The 18,651-nt window shown below is 47.4% G+C and overlaps 2 protein-coding genes across 5 annotated transcripts in view; both read right to left on the bottom strand.

Moving 5' to 3' along the window:
• LOC127396395 (aldo-keto reductase family 1 member B1-like) overlaps window positions 1-18,651 on the bottom strand; it is a 48,090-nt gene that overhangs the window by 18,683 nt on the left and 10,756 nt on the right. The window contains exons 1-4 of one of the 4 annotated variants that reach the window (XM_051644030.1): window positions 3,982-4,080; window positions 2,602-2,769; window positions 1,887-2,003; window positions 497-574 (exon numbers count right to left, since the gene is read on the bottom strand). The exons of 1 other annotated variant lie outside the window; for it this stretch is intronic. In XM_051644030.1, coding sequence (XP_051499990.1) covers window positions 497-574; window positions 1,887-2,003; window positions 2,602-2,769; window positions 3,982-4,047 — 429 coding nt within the window. In that variant the 5' untranslated portion in view covers window positions 4,048-4,080. Of the gene's footprint in view, window positions 1-496; window positions 575-1,886; window positions 2,004-2,601; window positions 2,770-3,981; window positions 4,081-18,651 lie in introns of those variants that run through there. 2 more of the 4 variants (XM_051644027.1, XM_051644028.1) reach the window with 2 other exon arrangements.
• LOC127396398 (aldo-keto reductase family 1 member B1-like) lies at window positions 5,988-18,639 on the bottom strand. The gene is made up of 10 exons (XM_051644035.1): window positions 18,358-18,639; window positions 17,658-17,825; window positions 16,298-16,414; window positions 15,056-15,133; window positions 14,281-14,403; window positions 10,377-10,477; window positions 10,142-10,220; window positions 9,517-9,600; window positions 8,710-8,792; window positions 5,988-8,323 (listed from the first exon to the last, which is right to left on the bottom strand). The coding sequence occupies exons 1-10, from the start codon at window positions 18,421-18,423 to the stop codon at window positions 8,281-8,283; spliced, it is 942 nt and encodes a 313-aa protein (XP_051499995.1). The 5' UTR covers window positions 18,424-18,639; the 3' UTR covers window positions 5,988-8,280.

Below are 18,651 nucleotides of genomic sequence, written 5' to 3'. Positions count from 1 at the left end.
TCCCTTTCCATAAGGGGAAGGACAGCTGTTTGGAGTTGTGAAGTTTGTCTCTTGGGGAAAACTGTGCACTGGTGTATTTGTGCCATGTCTTCATCTCACCTGAGCCCAAAGGTTCATTTCTTGAGATGGAAGGAACACCAGGTCAGTTACATGTGGAACATAATGATAATCAAAAATGTGCTATCAAGCCAGCACTGGAGCACTGTACCTCAGGCTGCAGGCAAGATCACAACCTGAAATATCTTTATTCCTGCAAAGTGTATTTGGGCAGTTTAAAGAATGGTGGTGAAGACAGTTCTGTGGTTATTACAGTCAAGTAGCCTAATCTGCAGCTCCACTGAAGATGATCAGTTTGACTAAGCATTATGTTTTAAAAAGCTGCATTGCACACCATAAGATAAATGCATAAGAACTTTGTGACTGCTGAAGGTAATGAAAGCCTGGAAAAGACTGCCAAGTACAGAAGACATGATTCTCCCATTGTGGCTGAACTTACCTCCCATGTATGTAGAATGTCTGTGTTGCTGTATATTGACATGCCTTTGTCATCTTTGGGAAACAGGTCCTCTCCTGCCTGTCAGTGACAAAGAAAATGCTTAAAACACTCTTTTTTGGGAAGCTTATGCCAGGGAAAGTAGGACCATGATCACTGACTTCTACTGCAGGAAGTCCTAATAACTTGTCTACATCATTCATGCAGGTTTATGGCATTTTGCCAGCAACATTCCTAGTAAGAGGGACAGCTGTATTGCCTGGACCCAGCAACGTGGTGACTCACCAAAACACATACAGATAAACAAGTCACACCACTTGTGGAACAAAGCAGAACAAACAAGCTTTCTCTGCTCTTTCATGCCTGCTAAGGGAGAACAAGAACTGTTTTCTGAAGCTTTGTTTTTTGAAAGGTGTAACAACCTGCTTAGGGTCGACAGACATTTAAGTTAGGTCTAGAATGAGCCACATTTGCTGAACCACATATTACATACACACACAGATCTTCTGTGAGGCAGCCTCAGTTGAAGTTGGTGGCACTGGGAAAATCACATCTCAGACACAGGGGAACAGAGCTAGGTTCCCACATCTCCATATTGCTCTAGACCTAGTTTGTTGTTCAGATGTCAGAGTATTATGCCATGACTCTTCTATTTAAGGACTTTGTTCCTATAAAACTAACAATAACATTTGAAAGTATGATAAATAGCTAATAAGCTCAAAAGCAACAGGATGGAGATCTTAACCTTTCTGTAGCAGAAAGGAAAAACTATGAGTAGAAGTAGACTGAGATACCAGCTCCTTTGAAGTACATCAAGTATGAAACTCGAATGTCAGGAACTCTCACCTTTTGAAACCCAAGATCTTTGGAACAAAACTAAGGCTCCTGCAGGAAAGGTCAGCTCAATCTGGACTGTATTAAAGACTTAGTGATTAAAGATAGAAATGGAAAATAGAAGCATTTTCTTCTCCTCTGTTATTCTGTAAGATGCAGGGGAAATAACTTCTGTCAGGCAGCAGTCCTCCTTCCCACGAAGTAGGAGGCTAAATTAGTGGCAGATGAGTATACTTTAGGTTTGTAGAAGACAATGCCTAGCCAAAAGTAAAGCAGCACAACCCATGCTTACAGCTGGGAGACCTGATTTTAGAGCTACATCTACATCTCCCGCTATCCAAAGGGCAGAGGACGCTGTACAAGCAGCAGTCTCAGGGCAGAGATCAAGAGCCCAGCTCACGTGGCCAGCATAAAGCTGAATGAGCAGCACCAGAGCAGTGCTGGTAGACACAGCAGACATGTGCTCTTTCTGGACTAGAGCAGTAGTGCTGTGAGCCTTACTGGCAGTTCTGAGGAGGTCTCACAGGAGGAAAAGCCAAGGGCATTGCTGTTACTGTACCTTGTACCCAATAGGCCAGTGGATGAGGTAGAGATCCAGGTAATCCAGTTTCAGGTCTGCAAGAGTCTTCTGGCAGGCTTCCTTCACCAGAGGCTTTTCATGAAATGTGCACCACAGCTAGAGACAAAAAGCCAAGGCACATGGTGACCCCTGGGGTTAAAGCTCTTGGATCCCTTCTGTTCAGGAGCATCCTGGTCCCCTTTGGAAAGGAATGTGGAATTAGGCCGTCTAGTGCTCTTCACATGGGGCTCACCCTGTGAGCAGGACTGACTTGTAATACTGAGGGCTGTGGTGCCTTATGTGATCAAACAGTTGTAAACTGAAAAACATTCATCCTGACACGTTAAGCAAGACATGTAAAAGCCACTTATTACAGGCAGATACTGGTTAAAGAGCTCTTTTTAAGTTAATAATTTCAGTGGTGAGCCAAATCTAGGATTTCCTGCATAAGCAAGTAAATAAAAACTTACTTTCTTGGACTGTTTAATACATATTTTGAACAGTCCTACAAAAATGGAGAATGTGGGGCATGTCCTAGATAACCCTCAACAAGATAAGGTGACAAAAGAAGCTTCCATCAGGTTGGCCTGAACTGTGTTCTGAATCACTGCATGCCATAGCATACAGTCTTTCCCCACCGCTCTGAATTTCCTCCTGTGAACACGTTCTACACAAAGCAGGCCTTCTTCTGGATCCAAGGTCACCAGATCTTTACCTTACTGACGATGAAGAGGTCCTCTCGTTTCACAACACCTTCCTTGATTTTCTGCTGGATCCCTTCCCCAACCTCATTCTCATTCTGGTACACGTAGGCGCAGTCAAAGTGCCGGTACCCAGCATCGATGGCAGCCATCACTGCAGCTGTTACTTGCCCTGGTTGGGACTGAAAGAAGAGGGTTAAGATCCCAAATCAAAGCATTCGGGCCATTTTCTAGTTATCTAGAAACTAAGGAAACACATACAAAGACGTTTTACAAAGAGTTCTTCCATCTGGTGTTTTTACAGCTGTATTCATCTTACAGTGCAGGCTCCAGGGCCTGAAACCAGTCTCCAACTATTTATCCACAGCCCCACTCCCAGGCAGGGCTCAGCCAACCAGCTGGGCAGGGCAGAGCCCGAAGCACCAGAAATTCTGCAGAGCTGGACCAGGGGGATGGCATTTTGTGCCTGGGAGCTCTGCAATGCCTCTTGCCCAGTGCTCCTTGCTTCCTAGTGCTGCGTCTGAGATGAGAAGCAGCGACTGCCCATACAGGAGAGTTTTAGTGTGATGGAGGGGGCAGGGGTCTACACCTCAGTCATCCACATCACCCAGCTCCTCTCCTGGGCACATCCCACCCCTCATCTCACAGTTACACCCGCTGCTTCCTTCAGAGATGGCAGAGGTGGACGTTTCCATGTGTTTCTGTACCCTGCAAGGGCATGTAAGAGCTGTGCACAAAGACGCGCTGGCACATCTTGTTCTGACAAACCCAGTAATGTTTGTTTTCAGGCATGGTAGGGAACAACGTTTGATTTTGCAGTCACCCTAACAGTGGTCCGTATCTCTTTGTCAGAACTTGTTTGAAACGCATGAATTGTCTTCTAAACCACGTCTTATTGCCGAGTGCTTCAAGGTAACCTCACCCTGGGTTGCAGTGACTCGGCAGCAGCACGCAAACCTTCGCTGCGGGCTGGGGTGGCTGGGGAGCGGGAGGAGAGGGGCTCGGGAGGTCGCTGCAGCCCGGCCCAAAGGGGATCCGCGCTCCCCCGCGGGGTGCGGCGGGGAGGGACGGAGTCACTTCTCAAGGGCCCAAGGGTCGCGCTTCCGACGGGGATGGGGAGCGGCAGGAAGGACGAGGAGCACGGGAAAACAGCCCCAAAGCGGCGCGGGGCTCCTCCCACCGGCCCGGGCAGGGTGTCCCGGGCCCGGGCTGGCGGCGAGGACGGGTCCCCGGGCCGGGCCGACCCCTTCCCACACTCCCTCGGCAACGCGGGGCCCGTCGGAGCGCCCCGGAACCCGCCGCGGCACCGCCGGGAGGAGCCGGCAGCGGGACCGGCTGCGGACCCGGCCCGCCGCGCTCGCCCCCTCCGGGGGAACCGCCGAGATCCCCGTTACCTTCCATGTGCCCAGCCCCAGGAGCGGCATCTTGGCCCCGGTGTTCAGCTGCACGCAGGTCGCCATGGCTCTGTACCGCAACGCTGCCAGGCAGGGCGGCCCGACGGAGCCTTTAATAGCGGCGGGGCCCGCCCCGCTCCGGGAGCCGCCCGGGGACACCGCCCTGCCGCTCCCGGTCCCACCGGGTGGTGTGGGTCAGTGCCGGCTGTCCCCGTGTCCTCGGAGAATCAGATCTTGTAGTGGCACAGCACCAGGGTGAGCGGGTGCCGTTCCTGCTGGAGAGTTGTTCTCTGAGTCTGTGAAAGCTTGCAAAGCAACTGTTTGGCAAGTAAAAAGGAGGCTCCTATAAGAAAGAGCAGAAAACTCCGCAGTGTTTGTTCTTACTCTTCTGAGTGTCTCTTTTTGGTAGAGATTTCAAATCCTTGCGTTCCTGTGGCCAGGAGCTCGGTAGGGTGTGTGATAACAGATAATGAGGTTTGGTGGAGAGCACGGCTGAGAAATGTGATTTGTCCTTCCTCTCATTTTCTTCTGAGGTTTTTGTGTTGCTTCCTCTGCAAAGTCATGTTCTCCTGTGAAGGTGGGTGCTAGGTTTTCTCCAATGATTTATTGAGTGAGAGGTGTCTGTCTTTTAACAGAGCATTTGGTGCAGAAGGTTTGCATTTTGCTGTGCTGTTTGTGCCTGTTAGTGTGACGTTTTCCCCAGACTATGCCAAGACATGGGAGCTGTCGTTTGTTTCTCTGTCCTGAAGACATGGCTGGGTGTCCTGGTTTGAGCTGTGACACTGGGGTTGTCAGATGGTAGGGCCGCTGGGAAAAAAGTACTGCATGTGTCAGTGGATGCCAGCCTGGGAAATATTGCAGCCTGTTTGCTTGATAAAGTGCCCAAGGGTTCTGTGCACGAGATGAGGAACTGTGTGTGAGGAAGAGTCTGATTTGATCTGTGTACAAGGTTTTGCAGTACAGCTGGATGCTTGTAGCACCTTTCAGGTTTGCTGTGTTGGCATTTGCATGTAGTAATTCTAATTCACCAAAAATCATAGCTTCAAGAGATGAGCAGTGTTTGGAGTCCGAGAAGAACACGGCCCAAAATGATCTAAGTGGGCAGGTCCCAGTTGGCTGCCTTCTTTGCTCTTAGCCTGCAAGTTTCCTCTGAGAGCTGGCTGCCCTCTGGTGTCTGTAGGGAAAAGCAGCACCACATAGTTTTATTGATGGGAATTGTCCCAGGGAGGGATCATGATCACTAAGTGCAGGTGACTGCAGCTGACCACCTCTGTTCACAGAAGAGGGGGAGAGAGTGCCTTAGGTCTGGAGAACGTAAAAAGCAGATGGGCCAGAGCCAAGGGCAGCCCTAGCCCTGGGAGTAATGAATCATGCTGAGAGCTGCTGCCTTGTTTTACCCAAACATGTCTTGGCTATATGACTAGAGCTTAGAGGTTGGCCCTGAATTGGGTGCTTGCACCTTCACTGCAGACACTTCAAGTTAGGTGACATTAACTTTCCCTGAGAGATTGCTGCGTGTGACAAGTATGACCAGTGCAGTGTGTTTAAAATACAAAAATGTGTTTAAAAAACCCCCCCAAAACAACCCACAAACACACCAAAAAAACAAAGGGGCAAGCACTGCCCCTTGTAAATTCAGATTTTTTTTTTTTTTCCTATGATAAGTAATATTTAGCGTTGAGAATTGTGCTCCAATACCTCTTCCATATTTTTTTTTCCTTATCTTGAGGTTGCATGTTGCATTCTTTTGGAAGTTTTGGTTGGGAATATTTTGATGACTTGGTATGTACAATTAGGTATATTCTAGGAACCTATATATGTATATTTTAGAATATCTTATGTAATCTCCATGTACCAGTGTACTGAGATGGATAATTGTACATTGTGTTTATTTCCTGTTGGAATGAGTGAGAAAAAGTACTAACACCACCTAAAGCTGTAACACATCTGAGGTCAAGGTGTCCCATCTCTCTCATAACCATAACAATCACGTCAAAAGCACAAGCTTTGTTCACACAAACCAAAGCTTTTATTTTTAATCACATAAAAAGGCTAAGTTCTTTTTCTATCTGTCACAGGATAAGGGAGCACCAGGGAACTGAGCTTAGCAGTGTCACATTGCAAGTGGATCAACAGAGGAATAGCTTGTAGGGGACAGCATTATACATATGCACAGAAGGTGTCTTCACAAATACGAGCTACAGTTGTGAAAGTGACAGAACAATACCTGGAAGTAATCACAAGGTAGAATATTGTTTGTCCCTCACCTACTACTCCAGTGACTCAGCACAGTCTCACCTAGAGGAAGTACAACACTCCAACTTCTCTCAGTGTCAGGCTCTGGGCAGTGGCTCAGCACTAACACATACTAGTACACTTCCTAATATTGGGTGTCCTCATAATCTTGGATATCTGCATGGTGCTTCCCTGTAGTCTGTTTTCCTGAGAGTTTATCAAGCTGGGTGTCAGCACAGGCTGGCAGACAAATCAGTCCATGCTACTACCACAATACAGCTTTCCAGCCCTTCCAGGTGTTGTTTTGTCACTTTCATATCCATAGCTCATATGTAACAAGACTCCTCAGACAGTTGTTGTTTGCATGGGCTGGCCAACTGTGGTTCATTATATTCAGTGATTCCACTCCTGATCAAGGCAAAATCTTGATGCTCATGTGACATTCCACCTCTCAGACTTTCTATTATCGGTCATGTTTAATATGCATAGTCATACTTAGAAACAACAATGTACAACACAAGAAGCTCAAGCTTGTGGAAGCGTATTCACTTCTTGCATACTAAATCACAAGGTAAGTTAGCACGACACAAGTAGTAAGTCTTTGGGTCTTAATACTATTCATCTTTACAAAAGCAGTTTTTTGTTAATCATCTTGTCTCAAGGAAGTTTCTGGACCAGGCAGAAAAAACCTCAAATCTCAGATGCTTTTGTCAGACCCTACACCTCAATCTGGTGTGCATGTTGCAGATCAGAGTGGAGCAGTTATACTGCAGCTGCCATGTCTCCACCAGCCCAAGGCATATTGTACCTACAGGCTTCTGAAATGCCATGCTGTTGCAACACCTTCTAGCTATCCTAGCACTGCCCAGCAAGACTCCTCCACCATGAGGGATAGGTTTTATCAGGGTAAGTTTTAATCATACACAGTTACAGGTAACAGAGACCTGTCCCAGTTACCATGCCAGTGGATCAGCACAGCATACCCTGGAGGGAACAAGGGATCATGACACTGCTCCTGTCATCTCAGTGTCAGGCTTTGGCCAGCAGCTCAAAACTAACAGTTCCACGTCATATCCTCTGCTTCCATGTATTATCAGGCACCTGCTTAATGCAGTCCCCCCTCACCCCAAACAGTCTCTTTTGCTCTGGGTTTTTACACCCAGCTGTCAGCACAGGCTACCAACCAAATCAGTCCACAGTGATACCACCATCCAGCAGTTTCAGATGTTGGTCTCCAGTTGCTTGTTAACCTACACTCCACACTAAGGCGTGTCATAGTTGGCTGTTGTCAGCAGTGCTCTGTCAACTAAAGGTTATTACACCAAGTTAAACAACTATTGATCAAAACAAGACCTTGATACTCCTGTGACATCATTGAAAAACTAATATGGATGATAGTTTCCAACATTGCTGATGCAAGTCACTTTGTCATTTTTTTCCACATTAGACTAGAGCTTCAAGATCAGCAGTAATCTGAACATTTTTTATTTTGAATACAAAGAAAATTGAACATTAATCTCTGTCCAGTTGCAGTCTGTAAGATAATGCAACTAAAATAAGGCCCAATATAAGCTTGTATTCATCTGTAGGTCTGGACATTTCTCCCATTTATTCTACTTTCCCAGAAAGCTTTAGGCTGTGCTCTGAAAGTGAAGTTAATTGTTGTCTCTTATCTTCAGGCAATGATTATGTAAGTTAATGATTTCAGGGTGGATCTTTCCTCTGTGCTCACATACCTTTGCCCTGCAGCCTTAATTAGTGTTGATGCAAGAGAAGGTAAAAAATTAGTTGCTAGTTCATTCTCTGTGCTTTCTGCTTTGCTATTTCAGCTGTGCAGACACACTCATCTAACGAGTAGAATTATTATGGCCCTTATTTTGTTCTTTAGAACAATTTTACTATTTCCTTCCACCAGAAGAGGAAAACCCAACTCACTGAATACATACACTATGCCTTTGCTGGCAGGAGAGATCCAGTCTGCAAGCTACATAGAGGACAGCTCTAGGCAACAGTAGCAGCTCATTAGATCCCAGAGGCCTGCAGGACAGCAGGATAAAGCCATCTTCAGTATTCTGCATTGAAAGGGTACTCCTTGTGATTTTTGCACCTGGAGGAAATCAAAGAGGAAAGATTACTCTCAAGGCTGAAATAAATGCTATCTAGAACTATGCAGGGTCTATAGAGAAGCCTTCCAGGAGGCTCTGAATTGTGTAACTGCAGAATGAATTGAAGAGACTTATTAGTGTAGAAATCACACGTGACCAACAAGTTCAAGTGTTTTCCTGTTACTCAGGCACGGAGTAGTGATGGAGCCAAGTTACTTTCTAGATAACAAGTTAAAGATAACACTGCTTTAAGTAACAGATGCTTCATACCTCTAACCATTTCAGATTTCAAAATCTACCCAGTTTAAACAGCTATCCATACCAGTAGCTGTGAGATTAGAATAAAGGTTATTGGAAATAAGTTGGAAGAAAACAAGCTGTCACTTACGTGATCATTTCACAGATTCTCCAGTTTCTGTTTAAGCTGAGAAGAGTTGTCATCTCTTCTTTAGTCAATTCGAAATCAAACACCTAAAGAGAAACTGCCTGAAGTTGTCTTTGAACAAATCAAATCAGAAGCAAGATTCAGAAGATTAAAGAACACGTTCACATCAGAAATAGTGTTGGTTATAAGTGATGCCTTTATGAGGCAAGGCAAGGAAGTCTCTTTGCATTTTCAAGACTCTACTGACAGAGGGAAGAAACAAAACAATCACCAGCTGCAGTTACATGTGCCAGCTGTTCCAAGGTGCCTGAGAGCCCTTAGTGTTGCAGAATTCCTCTACTTGTGGAAGATTAATTTGTCTCCAATTCCAAAGAAACACTTCGGATTTCAACAAATCCAGCTATGTAACTCCTGCACAATACCAAGAAAAACCCTGACTTAACAGTCTGAGAGGCAATGTGGTTTATTGAAATCAGGGTTCTTTCCTCAACATTGCTTACTCTGTATTTTGAGGAAGGTTACTGCACTTGGACTCCAAGCAAGCCCTGCCCACCACTTCATCCCCAAGTCACAGAACAGGAGACACCATGTAAGGGGACTGATAAGGTTATTAGCATACCGTTTCTAAAAGCTCTGCTTATTTCTTTTCTCCAACTATAGTTTTCCTTGAAGCCCTAGTTCCAGAGAGAAAACTCTCAGTCCCCGGTCTGAGGAAGACTTGGGAAAGGTGAGAAAGGATCACTGCTTGCTCTGCGAGGAGAAGCCAGGCTGTCTGTGAGGGCAGCACCCAGCTCACTTGTAAACACTCACCTTGGAGTTCTCCACAATGCGCTGTGGAGTGACAGACTTGGGAATCACAATCACATTTCTCTGGATCTGGAAGCGAAGGAGAACCTGCAGGAGCAGAGCACTGAGTCAGAGAGAGGATGGCTCCTGCTCTGAAGAAAGCAGAGCCTGTGCTAGCAGCTGTTTGTCATCAAGTGAATATTTCAGTAGAACTAGACCCTTTCTGAGGAGCTACAGATCAAGTCATTCATGTCCCTGTGGCCTAGGTAACTCTTCCTGAATGGCAAAGAGGGAAGTGGTGGAGGCCCACATGGAAGGCCTCCTTTCCCATTCAGTTTGGAGAGAGGCAATTCTTTTTCTGTCCTCCTGGACTTCCACAATCTATGCAAGGCTTTCATTCTCTGCAAGAGGACTAGAGAAGGGATGTGACATCTGAGATGGTTAAGAATCATCACCTGGCTGCAAACCAAAGAGCTTCTTCAAGTATATATTGCAGGCTACATTGTAAACAACCTGCATTGCTACTTACCACCACAAAAGAGCACCACAGTTCACAGGGAGCACCAACAAAGGCTGTACTCTCTCTTCAGGCAGTTTCCTTCATGGCTGTATTACAGAAAGGGGTATCCACTGCCTGGCACCCACGTACCTGTGCTGGAGTTTTGTTGTGCTTGGCTGCAATCTCTTTGATCTTGGGGTCATCCAGGAGGGAAGGCTTCTCTGTAGCCCTACACAGAGATGACAAGGAAGAAATGGGAAAGAATCCCTACAGACTCTACCTACTATGAGTATTAAAAAAGGTATTCATGTGCACACACACCTGCACCATTACTCATTCAGTTAATGCTTCAGACTCAAGTCACATGAACCCACTCTGAAATTACCTGTCAGGGCGTCCAAGGGGACAATATGCTGTCACAGTGATCCCTTTGGATTGGCAATAGTCAATAAGCTTTTCCTGGGAAAGGTATGGATGACACTCGATCTGCCAACACAGGAACAGAGACTGTAACTACTGTAGTGTTCCCACACGCCAGAGATTTTCTTCTGAATCTTAATTTCTTAATTACAGGCTGCCTTAATCCTACTCTTCATGTGGTCTGTGCAACAATACAAGACTAATTCTATTGGGCATCAACTTCTATATCGAGTCATCACGTGCTTTTTGGATTTTGTTCTGGTTTTATAGAAGTAATTGATTACAGTCAGAATGATAGCTCATATACTGGATTCTTCATCCCTCCAGAGACAATGCTTCAAAGGGGAATACTCCAGGATCAGCAAACAGTGGTTCAACAAGGTAAAACATAAAGGATATATTCTGGTCCTTTTTGTACTGAGAAATATTCAGAGAGCAGGATTTAGAGTACATGCTGCATCTACTTAGTTCTCCTTGTTTTCATCTCCTCATTCATTACTACACTGCTGATTTTTCAGGTTGGCAGTGACGAAATTATTACAAGAAATCTAAGGGCAATGAAGAGAGACTTCAGGGCCCTGGGATGGCTAGTTAGGGGGTCTGGAGCACAAGTCGTGTTTGCCTCCATACCTCCTGCAAGAATGGGTGGAGAGATAAGCAGGAAGAGTTTACTGATAAATGAATGGCTACAAGACTGGTGCCAAAGGCAGGGCTTTGGTTTTTTTGATCATGGGCTGCTATATGAGACACCTGGCCTGATGGTGGCAGGTGAGATGCACCTGTCACAGAGGGGGAAAAGGCTTTTGGGGCAGGACTTAGCAGGGCTCATTGAGAGAGCTTTTAACTAGATGTGAAGGGGGAAGGGGAGAAAACTGGGTCTGTTAGGGACAAGCCCAAGAGGAACATACCAGGGCCTGAAGGAAGGTGGTCTAAGGAGGATTTGGTCCCACCAGTGTGCTCTGCTTGCTTCCTGAAATGTCTGTACACCAATGCACGCAGCATGGGGAATAAACAGGAAGAGTTAGAGGTCTGTGTGCGGTCTAAGGGTTATGATCTGGTAGCAATAACAGAGACATGGTGGGACAGCTCACACGACTGGAATGTGGCCATGGATGGCTATGTGCTTTTTAGGAAAGACAGGGCGGGGAAGCGAGGTGGTGGAGTTGCTCTTTATGTGAGAGAGCAACTAGAATGTATCGAGTTTTGTGCAGGGGCTGATGAGGGGCAAGTTGAAAGTCTGTGGGTAAGAATTAAAGGGCAGGGTGGTATGGGTGATACAGTTGTGGGGGTCTACTACAGACCTCCTGATCAAGATGAGGAAGTTGATGAGGCTTTCTACAGGCAGCTGAAAGCAGCCTCACAACTACAGTCCTTGTTCCTCATGGGAGATTTTAACTACCCTGATATCTGCTGGAAGACTTACACAGCCAGCCTTTCACAGTCTAGGAGGTTCCTCCAGTGCATTGACGACAACTTCTTAATGCAAATGGTGGACAAGCCAACTAGAAGAGGAGCGCTGCTGGATCTTGTGCTCACCAACAAGGAGGGCCTTGTTGAAGCAGTGGTGGTCAATGGCAGCCTTGGCTGCAGTGACCACGAGATGGTGGAGTTCAGGATCCTGTGTGGGAGGAACAGAATACCCAGCAGGACCAGAACTCTGGACTTCCACAGAGCAAACTTCGGCCTCCTCAATCAACTGTTAAGGGAAGTCCTATGGGACAGAGTGCTAGAAGGTAAAGGGGCTCAAGATAGCTGGTCAACATTCAAGGACCACTTCTTGCAAGCACAGGATCAGTGTGTCCCAATGGGTAGAAAATCTAGTAAGGGAGCTAGGAGACCAGCGTGGTTTAAAAAAGGAACTGCTGGGCAAACTCAAGTGGAAAAGGAAAATCTATAGATCATGGAAGGAGGGGCTGGTCACTTGGGAGGAATATAGGAATGTTATCAGAGAATGTAGGGAGGCAACTAGGAAAGCTAAGGCCTCCTTGGAACTTAACCTTGAAAGTCAGGTTAAGGACAATAGAAAGGGCTTTTTCAAATACATAGCCAACAAAACTAATACCAGAGGCAATATAGGCCCACTGCTGAATGAGGTGGGTGCCCTGGTGACAGAGGATATAAAGAAGGCAGAGGTGCTGAATGCCTTCTTTGCCTCTGTCTTTACTCCTGCAGGCTTTCCCCATGAGCCCCAGTTTCATATAGCCCCAGAAGAAGTCAAGATAAAGGAGGAGTTTGCCCAGGTAGATGAGGATTGGGTTAGGGATCAGTTGAGTAATCTGGACATCCATAAATCGATGGGTCCGGATGAAATGCATCCAAGGGTGCTGAGGGAGCTGGTGGAGGTCATTGCTAGTCCACTCTCCATCATCTTCGGTAAGTCATGGGTAACAGGAGAGGTGCCTGAGGACTGGAGGATAGCAAATGTCACTCCAGTCTACAAGAAGGGCAAGAAGGAGGACCCGGGTAACTACAGACCGGTCAGCCTCACCTCCATCCCTGGAAAGGTGATGGAACAACTTGTTCTTGTCGCTATCTCTAGGCATATCAAGGACATGGGGGTCATCAAGAGCAGTCAACATGGTTTTACCAAGGGTAAGTCATGTTTGACTAACCTCATAGCCTTCTATGAGGAAATTACTAGGTGGATAGATGATGGTAGAGCGGTGGATGTGGTCTATCTTGATTTCAGTAAAGCATTTGACACCATCTCCCACAGCATCCTTGTAGATAAGTTGATCAAGTATGCGTTTGATGATCAGGCAGTGAGGTGGATCAAGAACTGGTTGAAAGGAAGAAGTCAGAGAGTTGTAGTCAATGGGGTAGAATCTAGTTGGAGGCCTGTGACTAGTGGAGTCCCTCAGGGGTCGGTACTGGGACCGGTGTTGTTCAACATCTTCATCAATGACCTGGATGAGGGTACAGAATGTACCCTCAGCAAGTTTGCTGATGACACCAAGCTGGGAGGAGTGGCTGACACACCAGAAGGCTGTGCTGCCATTCAGAGAGACTTAGACAGGCTGGAGACTTGGGCGGGGAAAAACCTGATGAAGTTCAACAAGGGCAAGTGTAGAGTTTTGCATTTGGGGAAGAAAAATGCCACATACCAGTACAGGTTGGGGGCTGACCTGCTGGAGAGCAGTGTAGGAGAAAGGGACCTGGGGGTCCTGGTGGACAGGAGGATGACCATGAGCCAGCAGTGTGCCCTTGTGGCTAAGAAGGCCAATGGCATCCTGGGGTGTATTAGAAAGGGTGTGGTTAGTAGGTCAAGAGAGGTTCTCCTCCCTCTCTATTCTGCCTTGGTGAGGCTGCATCTGGAGTATTGTGTCCAGTTCTGGGCCCCTCAGTTCAAGAAGGACAGGGAACTGCTTGAAAGAGTCCAGCGCAGAGCTACAAAGATGATTAAGGGAAGGGAAAGGCTGAGAGAGCTGGGTCTCTTTAGTTTGGAGAAAAGGAGACTGAGGGGTGACCTCATCAATGTTTACAAATACATAAAGGGTGAGTGTCAAGAAGATGGAGTTAAGCTTTTTTCAGTGATGACCAGTGATAGGACAAGGAGTAATGGATACAAATTGGAGCATAGGAGGTTTAAGATGAATATCAGAAAAAAATTTTTTACTGTGAGAGTGACAGAGCACTGGAACAGGCTGCCCAGAGAGGTTGTGGAGTCTTCTTCACTGGAGACATTCAAAACCCACCTGGACGCCTTCCTGTGTGATGTACTCTAGGTGACCCTGCTCTGGCGGGGGGGTTGGACTAGATGATCTTTCGAGGTCCCTTCCAACCCCTAGGATTCTATGATTCTATGATTCAACTGTAATCAGATCCTTATAATGCCTGAGAACTATCCACCTGCAGTGACAGCAGCTTACCTGGTTATTTGCAGGCTTATGTTTCAGTCCTGGCTTGTTCAAGATTCTTTCAGTCTGCTCACGGTTAAAGTTGGAGATTCCAATGGCTTTTACCAGACCAGCATCCACCAGCTCTTCCATGGCCTAACACAAAGAGAAGCAAAATTGTCATCCAGTGTACAAGACAGGGCCTGAACACATTCTTCCTTGTGTGGCTTGTTTTCCTTCACGTGAAGCATAACACAATTGCTTGGATATGCCAAGTTTTTGATTCTCAAGAGGAAAGCGGGGGCTAGTAATATCTGTGCCATGTGTTCTATCCCAGCAAAGCCCATAATCATTATTAAGTCTGAAATTCACCGAGTTACACAAGGAAGAGAAGACTCTTAAGTCTACTATGGTAGTGGCAGCACTGGAGGACTATGCCTTAAGGAGGACAGCAGGATGGCAACCTAAGTTTCAATTTCTGTAAAATCTGAACAGTTCAAGCACTGCATAAGAACTGTGATGAAGAAAAGTCATACTGTTACGGTCAAGTAAATAACTTTTTCTAACCTCAGTCTGGTCTGCAGCTCCAATGAAAGTGACTGTGCAAGCTCAGTGACTTGAGATGCTAACACAACAGTGAATTGGAATAACAGCTGGACTAATCATGCACATTCTTAAAAAGCTACCACATAACTTTCATGAATTATTTCCAACTAATTCTGCACACATGCATGAGTCATTCTGTGACTGCTGAAGCTAACACCACTGCTGAGGACAGATGTGATTCTCCCATTGTGGCTGAACTTACCTCCCACGTATGTAGAATGTCTGTATTGCTGGGTATTGACATGCCTTTGTCATCTGTGGGAAACAGCTCCTCTCCTGCCTGTCAGTGACAAAGAAAATGCTTGATAAGCTGTTGACAAGTTCCCTTAGTACCATGGGAGCTCACAACCATGGCAGCTTAAGCTTCTGCTGCAGGCAAGAACATTGACAACTTCTTGTCTACATTCAGTCATTCCTTCCTGAGGAGCAGGAGGAACTGAAGACATGTTTGCTTGTAACCATTCCCTCAAAGACAGGTTTTTCTGCTGGACCCCTCAAAGTGATGACTCACCCAAACACCTACAGGGCAATAACCTCCAGTTCCATACTTGTTCACTTCATGGATCATTCTTTTGTGCTCACTTAAGAACTAGCTTGTTCTTTTTCCAGCATGGCACCAGGGGACTTAGGTACTGGCAACACATAGTTTTAATTGTATACAACACTAAATTGGGTCAAAAGAGGTACAAAGCTCAGTATAAATCTGCCAATACTAGGAAAATTAGAAGAGCCTTTGTGCATTATGAAAAGATACCAAGGCTGAATTGTGTTTAACAGCTGTTTGCTACTGTCACCATGAGACAGTTTCACTTTCATGACCTTGTTAACATAAAGCTAAAATAAGAGTCTGAAAGATGAGCATCTCAAAAGCAACAGGTAGGACCAGCTCCTTCACTAATCTGTGAAAGAGTTTAAGTCCCGAGAAGTTTCACCTTTTGAATTTCCATCTCAGTGGAACACTTCAGGTCCTACAGGCAAGATCAGCTCAATCTGTACTGTATTGAGAACTTGGTGATTAAAGAGAAAAATAAAAACCAGAAATATTTTCTCTTGTTCTGTGATTCTGAAACACAGAGAAAAATTTCTGACAGGCAGCAAAGTGCAGCCCTCCTTCCAGCAAGGGGTAATTTTGAGATGAGCATACACTGCTTCATAAGAGAAAGTGAGAGCATGGTATCTCATGCTTGGGGCTGGGAGACCTGCCCCTAGTTTTGAGACCATCACTCCCAGGATCAAAGGAGTATGCAAGCAACAACCATGGGAGCAGAGATCAAGATCACAACTCACATGGCCAGAGTCAAGCCCAGCATATGAGCAATGCTGGTACACACAACAGACACAATTGTCTTTCTCAGCCAGAGCAACTGTTGGGCTGTAAAGCCATATAGCTCCGCAAAAGCAGTAATCACAAAAAACAAAGCCAAGGGCATTGCTGCTACTGTACCTTGAAACCAAAAGGCCAGTGCACAAGGTAGAGATCCAGGTAATCCAGTTTCAGGTCCGCAAGAGTCTTCTGGCAGGCTCCCTTCACCAAGGACTTTTCATGAAATGTGCACCACAGCTAGAGACAAAAAGCCAAGGCAAATCATGATCTCCAGAGTTAAAGCTCTTGGGTGCTCTTCTGCACAGGACAGAAACGCTCCATCTACTTTGGAAGGTGATGTGGAACTAGGCCATCCTAGTGCTCTGCAGATGGGACTTGCTCTGTGATGGGACTGGTCTGTGACACTAAAGGCAGCACACGGAGTGGCAGAAAATCTATTTTAATGGGATCACAACAGAGAAAGTCCTCTGGTTCCATTAGTTAGGACATAATTTGTGCTACTCCCTTTTACACAGAGTGTGCCTTTGCAATAGGTGGCTTTAAATGAAGACGTATCTGTTATATCTGACCATGCACAGAACTCCTGCGTTACATGTAGCAGGCAAAGCCATGAAAATACCAAAAAGCCATAAAGAAATGGCTGGCACCAACCTTTACCAAGTTAAAAAGTAACCTCAGAGTCCAGTGAAATAGCCCATTTTCCTTAGCAAGCAGGAGAACAAGAACCCAGCAACCACACCTTTCTCAGGACACATGCTGAGCAGACTACACTGTGCCAAGGTGCCCAGAGCCTCATCTTCCTCACATGGCAGAAACACCCCTTGGGCAGGACTGTGAGCCCAGCTGCTGGAACAAGCACTGGCCACTGCTGAGCTCATCTCCTCTGCTGTGCTTTAGCAGCCAGTGAGGTGCTGTCACCAAGGAGGTTCTGCCTCTGTATCACTCCTTTACACCGTGTGATCTCAGAGCTCTACTTTGCTTGTTGCTACTTGTTCCACTCTACATTTTCTTGCTTCCTTTCTCCTGCACCAGCTGGTCTGCAGATGGCCTCTCCTGATCCATCCCCCAGCACTTCTGGGTCTACTCAGCCAAGTGCCAGACCTCAGCAGGGCTGTGGTACTCAAGTTCTCAGCAGACTTCAAGGGAAAATCACAGTCTTAAGTTTCTCCAGTGTTACCAGACTGACTGGAGAAGAAAGCTGCCAGCAGACAAAGAGTGATGCTTCTCCCTGCTCAAAGCTCAGGGAGCTCTCTTCCTATCCAATGACTACAACAATAAAATCTGTTATCAACGGACAGCAAAGAATTAGACTGTGTCACTGTGCTGATGAACTGAAACAAGAAAGTAGTGTCAAGATTCATCTCTTTTACATTTCAAGTTTCCCAAATGCTACAGGATAGAACTATACTTTAGCTTCCTACTGTAAAAATATCACCGGTAAAGGAAGTCTGTCAATGATCCAAGATCACCAGATCTTTACCTTACTGACGATGAAGAGATCCTCTCGTTTCACGACACCTTCCTTGATTTTCTGCTGGATCCCATCTCCAACTTCTTTCTCGTTCTGGTACACGTAGGCGCAGTCAAAGTGCCGGTACCCAGCATCGATGGCAGCCATCACTGCAGCTTCCACCTTACCGGGGGGGGACTGAAGGGAAAAAGGAATGACACATCTCAGGTTGGGATTCCCACGTACTGTTCCTTAGGTAGCTAGAGAGGAGGGAAACACACGAAGGGGCTTTTGCAGGAGCCTTTCCATAGTGCTTTCGTAGCTCTGTACACACGTCAAGCACAGGGTCCCGAGGGCAGGACCAGCCTCCAGGCGCTTCTCTGCCCCCGCTCCCAGGCAGGGCTCGGCCCAACAGCTCCGCAGAACCCAGCCCCAGCACCAGGACAGTTCTCCAGAGCCGGGCCAAGGCCGCCTCACTGCCCCGCGCCGCTTCTCGGGGGAGAAGCGCCAGCAGCAGCGGCCAGCCCGGGGCCTCGGCCCAGCGGGAGGGCCTCAGGGCCTCGGCAGAGCCTGCCGCGGAGCTCGGGCGGCTGGAGGGGCGGGCGGGCAGAGAGGGGCCCCCGCTGCCAGGCGCCGCAGCCGCGGGAGGGAGCCCGGGCAGGGGGAGGCGGCGGCGCCGCGCCCGCTCAGGGCACTCGAGCCCGCGCTCCAGGGGGACGGCCGCGCCTACCTTCCATGTGCCCAGCCCCAGCAGGGGCGCCCGGGCCGCAGAGCCCAGCCTGACGCAGGCCGCCATCGCCCCGCCGAGCCGGCCTGACAGCGGCCGCCCCGCCCCGAGGCGGCGGAAAGGGCCTCTCCCCGCGGGTGGGGCGCTCGGCCTCACCCTCCTCCTCAGCCGGGGCCCGCTCCAGCCCTGCCCGCCGGCAGCTCCGCCCGAGCAGCGGCAGCGCGGGGCAGCCGGGGGGGTCCGCGGGCGGTGCTGCGGGGGGTGCGGGGCAGCTACCTGCCTCTGCGGGGACACAGC

Source organism: Apus apus, chromosome 1 (assembly GCF_020740795.1).
Source record: "Apus apus isolate bApuApu2 chromosome 1, bApuApu2.pri.cur, whole genome shotgun sequence".
Taxonomy (NCBI): domain Eukaryota; kingdom Metazoa; phylum Chordata; class Aves; order Apodiformes; family Apodidae; genus Apus; species Apus apus.
The sequence above is the reverse complement of the archived record's forward strand: the minus strand, read 5'-3'. Positions and strand labels throughout refer to the sequence as shown.

Coding starts and splice junctions, on each gene's coding strand:
- LOC127396398 (XM_051644035.1), bottom strand. CDS start 18,423: ATGGCGGCCTGCGTCAGGCTGGGCTCTGCGGCCCGGGCGCCCCTGCTG. Junction 16,415..17,657: donor ATCTCTTCATCGTCAGTAAG/GTAAAGATCTGG, acceptor TTTTGTCTCTAG/CTGTGGTGCACATTTCATGA. Junction 15,134..16,297: donor ACTGGCCTTTTGGTTTCAAG/GTACAGTAGCAG, acceptor TGTCACTGACAG/GCAGGAGAGGAGCTGTTTCC.